General features: G+C 39.2%; 1 protein-coding gene across 1 annotated transcript; it reads right to left on the reverse strand.

Annotated features, from left to right (window-relative positions):
- Positions 1 to 4,025: 4,025 nt before the first annotated feature.
- On the reverse strand, positions 4,026 to 4,730 carry LOC129760921 (uncharacterized). Its single transcript, XM_055758603.1, has one exon. It carries the CDS (start codon positions 4,728 to 4,730, stop codon positions 4,164 to 4,166), a length of 567 nt encoding a protein of 188 aa, XP_055614578.1. The 3' UTR covers positions 4,026 to 4,163.
- Between the last annotated feature and the right edge of the window lie 6,988 nt (positions 4,731 to 11,718).

An 11,718-nucleotide genomic window follows, 5' to 3' on the forward strand; every position in this document is an offset into this window, starting at 1 on the left:
ACAATTCACCGAGTAAAAAGATGAATTCAAAAAAGGTAAATCTTTCCTTTTTTGAACGCACAAAGTTTGAGCTGAATAAACAGGTACAATCCACCTAAAGTGTGATAAGGTCAAAATTTGGTGAATATCAACTTAAGGCATTTCTTTCAATTTTGCATTTAAAAAACCTGAACATCCCTCATTTTGAAGGTGTGTGTGTGTAGAATGTTGCTCCTATTTTGATTTAGGATTTCACACTTCAGTTGTTGTGTGGGTCTTAATGAACACTACTAATGTACTGCTGAATATATCATACACATCCACTCATATGAGATCCCATCCCCCTAGCTCGCTAGTCGTCGTTATGCATCACTATTGCAACGGACCTTAATTGCGGCTAGTCGGTCAGTAAGTAGCTCATCTTCAGCTTGGCATTATGTGGGTAACACAGTTGTTAAAATGCCGTCCAAGGAAGAAGAGCAGCGTATCAAAATTTTGCTCGCGCATCGCGAAAATCCGAGCTAAAAGGTGCCAAATGAACCGTTACAAATTGTAATTAAAGTATTTGGGGAACGTTTGTCGACAGCCAGGAAGTCTGGATCGGCGGGAAATCGAAAGCCAGAAGCCGCTGAGACGACAAAGAGAGTTGCCGACTATCGACTGACAAGAAGGTAGTGACTCCAAATTGCGATGATGAACAAAATACGACGGTCAAAGCGTGATCCCGGAGGCTGTAAACGACGATGCTGACGAAGTTTGACTGCGTGGTAATGGACGACGAAACCTACCTCAAAGCCGACTACAAGCAGCTTCCGGGACAGGAGTTTTATACGGCAAAAGGAAGGGGAAAGGTAGCAGATATTTTCAAGCACATGAAACTGTCAAAGTTCGCGAAGAAATATCTGGTTTGGCAAGCCATCTGTACCTGTGGCTTGAAAAGCAGCTTTTTTATAGCTTCCGGGACTGTCAACCAAGAAATTAACGTGAAAGAGAGTTTGAATAAACGTCTGCTGCCTTTTTTTAAGAAACACGGTTGTTCCGTACTGTTTTGGCCGGATTTGGCATTTTGCCATTATGGTAAAAAGGCCATGGAGTGGTACGCCGCCAACAACGTGCAGGTGGTTCCCAAGGACAAGAACCTCCCCAACACGCCAGAGCTCCGACCAATTGAGAAATACTGGGCTATTGTCAAGCGGAACCTAAAGACTGCTAAGGACGAACAGCAGTTCAAGGCAAACTGGCTTTCTGCAGCGAAGAAGGTGGACAAGGTGGTTGTACAAAATCTAATGGCAGGGGTTAAGCGTAAGGCCTGGCAATTCGGATTTGGAAAAGCGGAAGCCTCACTGAATATTTTTCCTGAATTTTATACTAATTAAACTTAAATAAAGAAATTTAATTTGATTTTTTAAATAAACGATTTCACCGATTGACACGCGTTTTCCCTCGACTAAATTTTGACCGTATCACCCTTTAGAAAAAAGGTGAATAAAAAAAAAAGGTAAAACTTACATCGTAGCGAGGTGAAGTTGACCTGGATTGAGCTAAACAAAACGGTACAGTTTATCTCAAAAAAAGGTAACAATTTGCCGAACCCGTTTATTAATAAACAGGTTAATATGTGCAAATCGGAACAGAACGGTAAATGTTTTCTTAGATTTCTTTAGCAGTGCTGGTCCTCGTCATAAAACTTTGCTTTTGTTACAGATAGGCCGACATTCCGGAACATCCCACGGATCATTCCGGAAAAGCGGGACCTAACCGGATCAGTCGAAGGAGAAGGATATGAATCTCAGCGCAATGCAAGAGAATTCAGCGGCCAAGATTCCTCGGAAGAACTCGAAGAAGGTGACCGTGAGGAAGCAGGAGTATTTGTTCGAAAACGAAGCAAAACGAAGATCACTGAGTCGAATTGTCACGAGCCTGGCGTAGAAAGTTATGCCATATTCGGTTTAATCTGGTGGAAAGATGGTTGTGCTCCAACTGCTGTCATCTTCATATAAAAAAACGTTTTGACAGCACTTGGTGCACTACCGGTGCACCACCAGGATGAAAACGAATATGGCATTAGCCTGGACTTGGCTCAACAATAATTTTCTGCATTCCATCCAACATTAATTATAAAGGTAAAGGCCCTATTATCTTAAATAAATAGCAATTTTTGAACGAATTTTGTTTTATTTTTACTGAACAAACCAACCAAACCAGCTAACTTTTACCTTTTAAATCAGAGGATGGGATAACGGTATTATTTACTATTTTGCTAGGTGACTGGGTTGTTTATTGGTGAATCCCATACCGGATAACCTACAAATATTGCTGATCCTAAATACTGATACAAATTAAATATTTCGAAAAGTGACTTTACAATGAAAGGTTGATCAGTACCCAACGTCAACCATATTGTCAATGAAGATATTAATAATGTTTGTTACAGATTCGCTACAACCTCAGCGTTCACTCTTCAGATTACAACTTTCGATATGGCTTTATTTAATTTAATTTGTTAATATACCAATCAGGGTGAAAAGTTTATTAAGAACCAACAGGGAACCGCAAAAATCAATTCAAAACAAAATGTTTCCTGGATTGGTTGCAGTTCTCTTGGTAGGTTCGCTTTGCTGCGTAATTGGCAAATTACTGGAGGTTCAGCTAGATCGAATGGAACAGACTCTGGGGTTCGAAGTAGCAAATGCCACCGGAGTTCGGGTTCGCAAGTACAACCGAACGGTCTTCATGATGGAAGGAGACGCCGAGGTTTACCAGGACATCGGTGAAGACTGGACGATGCAGATGAGGGCAGCCCACAGCCCCCTCGGGAATCAGCAGTTCAACGAGTATCCGATGAAAATCCCCCGGCAGCACGTGTGCTCCAATTTGAATTCCCGTTACAAGGAGTACCAGTGGGTGTTTACCAACTACACCAACATGCCGGTCATCGGGGACGAGTGGTTTTGCCCGTTTCCGGCTATGACGATCCAGGTGCGACAGTTCGTGCCATCGGCCGATTGGGTTCCACCGGTTGTGCCACCGGGCTACTGGCGTATATCGGCAGACATCTTCAATCCGGATGACGTGTTGACAATTCAGTTGAACTGCTATCTGAGGTTCATGTACAAGACGGTCTGAATCTATGCGGCGAGTCTACGAATAAATCTTGACACATCTAGAAATAAACAATGGTTATAAAGAAAAACTTATTTTCGATTTTGGCATCCGGGTTTTAAGAACCGATTCACCCATGTTACTGTGGAGTCTATTTATGATCTACATATTTAAATCTCATTAAGGTTCTTAAAATTTGATGGTAATGTTTGACGAAATGTTTCTTTGTCCTAACGGCTTTGTATTACCACAAGAACTGACCTTATTCTTCTGTCACACCAGAGGGGGGTGTCATTTCCTGGAAGTGAATCTGGCAACACTGTCGGCGAAGTAGCGCATTTTAAAGTTGTGATCCCAAATAAAGCTCAGAATCGCCGAAAAACGCTTCTAAAGGCCAGAAAACGCATTTTAAAGTTGTAAACTCATCCCCTAAGACGCTCCTAAAGGCCAGAAATCGCATTTTAAAGTTTTGATTCCAAACTAAACTAAGCTCAGAATCGCAGAAAACGCTTATAAAGGCCAGAAATCGCATTTTAAAATTGTGATCCCAAATTGAGCTCAAATCACCGAAAAACGCTTCTAAAGACCAGAAATCGCATTTTAAAGTTGTGATCCCAAATTAAGCTCAGAATCGCCGAAAAACGCTTCTAAAGGCCAGAAATCGCATTTTAAAGTTGTGATCCCAAATAAAGCTCAGAATCGCCGAAAAACGCTTCTAAAGGCCAGAAAACGCATTTTAAAGTTGTGATCCCAAATAAAGCTCAGAATCGCCGAAAAACGCTTCTAGAGGTTAGAAAACGCATTTTAAAGTTGTGATCCCAAATTAAGCTCAGAATCACCGAAAAAACGCTTCTAAAGGCCAGAAAACGCATTTTAAAGTTGTGCCGGCGGGGATTTATTAGGACTGGAATCCTTTTTCTGTGATATAACAAAACGAGAAAAAATTATAAACCGTTATCACAGGGCCAATATATTCAATTTTTACTTCTTCCTAAGCTTCAATAAGCTCGAGTTTAGTTTAAGTAAAGTTCTGAAAAGCCGATTTTTATATGAGATGCTGTGATTTCTAGTAAAAACACATTTCAAAGCACTCCCTTCCGCATCAATTTGATGTACGCCTGCAGCTGCATGACGATTTTCTCATTCTTATCCAGCAAATCGGCTGTGAACCTCCAGTAGCCGGCCGGTGCGATCGGAACAACCCAATCGGTTCCGGTGGTCCACTCCTTGACCCAGTAGGTCCCGGCCCGGAAGGGACAGTAACGTTCGTCTCCGACCCGGGGCAGGTTGCTGTAATCGACGATGTACTTCTGGTAGTCCTTGTAGACCCCGTTCAGAAACTGGCAGGGCGTTTGCCGGACGACTTTGAATGGCCACTCCTTAAAGTTCCCGTAGGTTTTGCTGTGGGCCATCGAGATAGAGTACATGTGATCGTCGGCAAAGTCCTGGAAGGTCTCGGTGGTCCCATTCAGGACATAGGTGGTGGCGTTGAATTTCGTCACCGTGATTCCGGTCGCATTGACCAGGTCAAATCCCAGGGTTTGCTCGAACTTTTCCAAATCCACCGTCACCTTTTGGGAGCTGGTAATCGGTTTGATTTCCCAGAACACTAAGAGAATGCTTAAGCTGGTTAAACGGCGGCAACCCATTTTCGATTATTGCATTTTTTCCGACGGGGTGCCTTGTTATATCAGTTTGTATGGTCTGATTTCGAGTGACTGACAGGAAATGTAGGAAGAGTTTTCAGAATTATTATTTCTTCATAACACGCAGCCTATAGGCAATTATCATGCCACAATTAGTAACTTTGAATTCAAATTAACAAGCGTGCATCGATCGATGCATGCGATGACAGTTGTTACATTCGAAATGAAATGGTTAAATTGTGTGACTTCCATTTACGTCTACTAACAAATGTCATACGCGAATTCGAATATTTTATGAATTGTATCTCATTAAGATTTTCATTGATTAGATTACAAATTGACTTTTTGCGCGTTAGTTTTTTTTAAGTCAGAGTCTAACATGTTCGAATGATTCTTTTGTCTAAAATAAATTCGCTGTCTACACAAAAGCGTTTTACAAGGTGGCACGTGAAAGTGATTTTTACACTTTGTTTATTGCATAAAACTCAAACTCAAACCATTTGTTATTTCTCTTCGGAATCATTCAATATCATCTACAGTAGGGGAGAATGAGGATACTTGATTCCTTCGCTATATTTCGAAACAGGAACGCCTTACAAATATCAAATGTTGTAGAAAAATGTGCCAAATAGAACAAAACACTTATGCTGTTATCTCAACCAATTTTAAAAAATTTATTTTTCTTTTTTTTTTTTTTTTTTTTTTTTGTTTCGATTATAGTCGATTTTTCGTGTTTATGAACTTCGCTTGAAAAAATTAACAAAATGTGGTTTGAAGATCTTTTTTTTATCAAATTAAAATGTTTCTCACATGAAATATTTATTCAAATATGTCAATCGATAGAGTATAAAATGAACTTCATAATGCCATATTTTTAAAGCAATAGTAAACTCTCATTTTTTTTTTTGAAGAAGTTTTCAAAAATGTGTGTTATGGGCAAGGACTAAAAAAATCGTATTCAAATCGGAGCAGCCAAGAAACAAAACCGCGCGTAGTTCACAAAAGTTCTGACCACAGTCGGTTCGCAACTCAGCAAACACGTGATTGTGGGGGATTTTTTTCAAGGGGAATCCGATCGCCAGAAAATCGTGAGCGAGCCGTGGCAGAAAACCTCGCGAACCTCGCGATTTTGGTTCGTGAACCAAATTGGAAAACGCATTGCACACTTGATGGTCGTGTTTTCCGTTTCGTTATTTTGTCTCCACATGGTTGTTGATTGCGCCAAATGCAACGCGTGGACAGATGAAATAAATCGATTTTTCAAAGTTTTCATAACAATTTTTTGAAAATAATTTACAATGTTGTAAATTTAAACGATGTATATAATTGGTGAATTGAAGTTTGACTTTTCTGATGTTAAACAAAGTCAAATTTGGCAAATTTGTATATAGAGTTTCGAAAGGATGCAATCTGGCCCAGTAACAGATAGAAAATATATTGATTTAATTATCCGAAGGATAAAAAGTTCCTCCGCATCCTAAAAAGTATGGTGGTGGGGGGGGAAAGATAAAAAAAATACAAGTCCAATCTAGAAATGTGCTACTTTGGCATCTTAATTGTATCCCCTTTGCTATTTTCAAGTTTCTTCCGAAGTTCAAATTGAGGAAGTGTAAGCGTCAGATAACACTTCCATCGAGGTGGTAGAGATTGATCGCGGTTTAACGTAGCTTTTTCAAAAAGTAGTATATCGCAGTGAGTGACTAGTGTGTGTGAAGTTTTTTCCCCAAAAATCCGCCTTCGAAGCAACGAACGCCTGCGCAACGAACGTCAACAGCATGCAGCCAGAATGGTTTATCAACTCACAACCAGAGGGCCAACTGGGATAGTCGATGCTTCCGGGTAAATACACGAATGGCAGCGACGCCCGATGATACGATGAACGAAGAGCGATCGCGAAGCGAGAGCAACGACCGAAACTCGCGGTTCAAGGCCGGTCAAATGCGGCTTCCTGGTGCTGGCTCACTTTGCTAAAAACCACCGCAGTGTACACATAAAAACTTTGATAGTGCAAATAACAGCCAGACACCAGGTAAGCCAACCGCCGCTCATCCGCCATTTTGCCCTCGCCAAGAAGGACGCGCACTAATGCCAGTGTCCCCTTAATACAGGACCCCTTTGTATTGGGACAAAATACCTTGGTTGAAATAACCTCGTGCCTCCAACTACGACGGGAATAACCGCCACCGAACATCGGTTAACCCACGATCGGAAGTACCGGTCGACCATACATCCTCGAACCTTACGGACCGACCCAAGACGGTGGACCACCCGTTACGAAAGGCCACTGTCTTGACAGCATCGAGATCGACGCTGTACTTGAGGAAAAGGGGCTGCCATCGTCATCGGACCGGTGTGTCCACTCGCTGACTCGTCTGCAACGTCAGCCATACCGACACCCCGTACCAGGATCGGCAGCATCCACAAGGGCTTGGCCCTCCAGGTATCGTGCTATTATTGTGACCATTGTTACTGTGCAAATAAGCGTAAATAAAACCTATAGTCGAGAAGTGCAATTTTGGGGTTTTTTCTGAGTGCATTCTGGAAGCTCCCTGCGATTTTGTTTGATAAGCGTGCCGCCCTGAGGTCTAGAAAGGGACTCTCTTACACGCCGGTGGAAGTGGTAGGTTTCATACTTACAGAAGTTATATAAGTTTGGAATTTCAAATTTCATGTCATGGCAGAAAAAAGGAGGCATTAACCGTGCGATGAAGTTTTGAAAGCGAGGGAAAACCATTAAGATTATTAAGAATTTCAATGTTAACTCATTACGGACCAAATACAAGATATCTAGTTTTTTCGCTTGACGCGTTTCCGAGCCGGACAAACCGGGCAATTTTAAATAAAAACCTAGCAAAATTAGGGCAATTAATTTTAAGAATGTCCATAAATCCGAGCATTATCTGGGCAAAAAAACCTTTTTGTTCATCAGAACTTATCGACCGGTTTTGAATCGTACTTTAAGATCCAAAACACCTTTCATGAATATTTTTTCTCAAAAAATTCCGTTTTGGAGGATTTTGTTATTTTGATTTTCCAAATAAAGTGAATATAACCGGGCAAAATCCGGGCATTTTTCAATGAAATCTAGGGAACCGGGCCATCCCGGAATGTTTCAAAATTTTGTATTGAATGTCCAGGCAAACCCGAATAAAACCGGGAAATCGGACAACATTAGATAAGAAAGAAACGCTATTTCTCTAATATCATTTTCAGTTTATGAGCAGATAATAATGACGAATTAAAAATGGCAGGGAAAAAATCCAACAAGCTCAATCAAAGGAAATCCAGGCAATAAACGTAGATTCCAAATCCATGAGTTTGATCAAGATCAAGTTCAAAATTAATGTTAAAGATAAATATAATTGAAAAATTTATTGTAATATTTAAAAACTAGCGTCCCGTTATTGTGGTCAAAGTCCGTTTTCGCTTTGACAAATTAAAGTACGCACTCTTATAATTCGGGTTTTTTCTCTTCTTGGAAAATTGTTTCGTCTTCTTATAAGTTAAAAAGAATTCAATTCTTTGCAAAAGCCGTTGGAACTAAGGGTTTCATTATTTCTTCATCCTTTTAGGGGCATGTGAATAAGGTGGTGAAAAAGCAAGTTTCCGTAGATATTTGTATACCTCAAGCCAAAACCCCTCATGAAAGTTTTTTTTAAAGAAAAATTACTTGAAAGCTCTTTTTTATTATTATTATTATTATTGAATTGATTTATCAATTTTTTATGATATTCACTTTAATCCAAAATAATCATTGATACGTTTGCATGTGTTTTCATATTGAAACTTTACATATGGAATCGTGGTTGTCTTTTCCAAATTTAAAAAACAGTTATGGAATTTTACACTCAACCTCTACTACAGAAATGTAGTGATTTGGATGAAATTGTAAGGCTCTAAGATTTGATGTGATTATTTATTCCTTAAACGGTTGTTAAAGATCATTATTAGGGCCTTCTTGTGTCCATTCTAATCCATAATTTTGTCAAGAAGCTTTGTTTAATTCAATTGACCACCCAGGAGTTGACATGGCAGAATGAATTTGATTTTATATTTAGAGTTTCGTTAATCTTAAAACGCTGTAAGTTATCAAAAAAAAATGTTTTTTAATAAACTTAAAAATAAAACAGAAATATTCCATACAATAATTGAAAGAACAGTGGAAAATGAAGAGCTTCCTGCTGCTGCTTGAAGCACAATTTATTACCCGTACGCGTACCTAAAGAGACGCACAGCCTGCCTACGGAAGAAAATCGAATAACCACGCGTTCCCTTCCAAAAAAAAGTTCACGAACCTTTTCGCTAGATGGTTCGTGAGCCAAAATCGCGGGGAAAAATTTTCATGTTTGTTCGATTTCCACGAGCGAGACAGGATTCAAAATCCAAAAGAATCGTCTGTTGGTTGGACTGCCTCGCTCGTGTTTCCTATGGTTCGCGAACCTAAGGGATTTTTTTTCACAGCCTGCTCGCGCTTTGGCGAACCTTTACGGGTAAAAATCGTAAACGAGCGGGAATCGCCACTCGTGTACACGATTTTATTAGTCCTTGGTTATGGGTATAATTGATCCCTAAAGCCCGAAAGATAGATTTTTCTTCTGAATGGATCGTGAACATTGTTTATCATGAAATTACGAATATCTGTCCAATAACTAATATTTATCCAGTAATTATCTGTTAAAAAGGACTAAAAATAGTGCATTTATCTAAAAACTAGTAAATTTCGCCTCAAAGTATGCAATGACTCTTGAGTAGTAGACAAACTTTTAGAATTCTCTTTGGTGCCGTTCAGATACCACGTGGACAGAAAAATGAGATTTTGGACAAGCGTGGACATTTTGCAAACTCTACCCCCTTCCCCGGATGTCCACGTGAACAGATCTGAAATTGTTTTTTTTTTCTAAATCTAATTTGACTGTTAGAAAACACTACACACAAGTTCCAAAAACTTCCTTAAATAGCCTTTTCGTGGCATGTCCGCCATTTCATGAATATGAAATGTGAACGAACATCACAAAAGGGCATATCATAAATAAATCATGTTTTGGAGCTTCGAAATTGTTGAAATGTTAAATTAATATTAAAATTTCAACACAGAACAATTTAAGGCTAACTCTCAAAGGATTGTTTTTGAAAAGAGTTAATTTTTTGACTTAAAAAAATTTCGTCCAATTGTGTTTACTTACCACGAATTTATCACACATTGAATGTCATTTGAAGCAATTTATGAATAAAATATCAAGATAAACTCAAGAAATTTTGACGTCACAACGTTTGCAAAACAATTTTTTGTTATTTTGTTTGTATTAACACGATTTTTGTCCTTTTCAAAGGACAACACTTAAAATTTTTGAAGTTGGGAAAATCTTAGCTCTGAGACTAAGAACATGACATATGAAACCTGAGACCTGAGACCTGAGACTTGAGACCTGAGACCTGAGACATGAGACCTGAGACTTGAGACTTGAGACCTGAGATCTGAGACTCAAGACCTGAGACTCGGGACCTGATTTCAACTTTCGACTCCTCTAGCGAAAGGGTTTGACTTGAAGGTGACGAAAAATAGTGTCACGAGGACGTTAGTACAAGCTACTAGTGTTAGTACCGGTAGAAATTAGATTAGTTCCGATTTCATCTTTCAGACCGGTCGATTTCACTTCTAGGTGATGAAAAATAGTGTCGCGAGTTCGCTAGTACAAGCTATTAATGTTATTACCGGTAGAAAGAAGTTTTACTTCCGATTTCAACTTGCGACCAATCAAGTTAAAGTGTTTGAAGCGAACAGAACTCAAGGATAGTTGTGAGATACGTCTCGGTGGTCGAGTGGTTAGCGTGGTAAGACGGTAATCGCTGGTCCACTGATGGGATGGGTTCGATTCCCATCTCGGTCCTGGAGTTAAATGTAATCTTAAGTTTTCCACGTAATTAATTCAGTCTGCAAAGCCTAAATCGGCTTAAACGGTGTATGTCTTTTAAACAGAGATACCGTCTGGTGCATCATTTCAACTTCATTGGCCTTTAAAAACTTAATTTCCGCAAATAATACCGTTTGTACATAAAAAGTTTTGAAGTTCACTGCACATAAAATTTACGTAGTCAGAAAAATTATTGGTTCCACCAGTTATTTTGAATTTAAAAAAAACATGCGATTTTCAGCCTACTAAGAAAAAGGGCTAAGTTACTACAATTTTTGTTTTTAATGAAAAATTTTTGAAATCGTTTGAAAATTTATAGTATTTGTTTTATTTGAGATGTCGTAACGCATGAAACACCAATTGCAGTAATTTTTGGCTTTGTTCGAATTAAATTTAATATTTTGTAAATAAAAAATACTGCAACAAATACTGCTAGCTGGAATCATAAAAAATCATGATTGGATGGAAGAAAGTTTTGAAGTTCTTGTTCAAACAATCAAAAAAACGCACGGACTCACATAATACTGATTTTAATCAATTGTCTTGGGTGCTGCAGTTTATGCTGGCGCGTTTTGATTTATTTTGCCAGTTATTAAACCAAAACATGTTACAAAATATAAAAAATACCCATTATATACCATTAAATTCCCCGGAATCTAAAGATTAATCCCTGTCACCAATATCACGGCCACTTGACAGGTCGAAAGTTGAAATCGGAGCAAAACTAATTTCTTGTGGTACTAACACTATAAGCTTGTCTCAGGTCTAAAGTCTCTTGTCTCAGGTCTAATGTTTCATGGCTCTTGTCTAATGCCTCAGGTCTCATGTCTTATATCTCAGGTCTCAGGTGTCAGGTCTCAAGTTTCAGGTCTCAAGTCTCAGGTCTCAGGTCTTAGGTCTCAGGTCTCAGGTCTCAGGTCTCAGGTCTCATGTCTCATGTCTCATGTCTCATATCTCACGTCTCAAGTCTCATGTCTCATGTCTCATGTCCCATGTCTCAGGTCTCGTGTTTTATGTCTTAGGTTTCTAGTCTCAGTTCTCAGGTCTCAGGTCTAATGTTTCATGTCTTTGGTCTTATA

Source organism: Uranotaenia lowii, unplaced genomic scaffold (assembly GCF_029784155.1).
Source record: "Uranotaenia lowii strain MFRU-FL unplaced genomic scaffold, ASM2978415v1 HiC_scaffold_837, whole genome shotgun sequence".
NCBI lineage: Eukaryota > Metazoa > Arthropoda > Insecta > Diptera > Culicidae > Uranotaenia > Uranotaenia lowii.

Bases quoted from the DNA above. Each gene is read 5' to 3' on its own strand.
- LOC129760921 (XM_055758603.1), bottom strand. From the start codon at position 4,730: ATGGGTTGCCGCCGTTTAACCAGCTTAAGCATTCTCTTAGTGTTCTGG.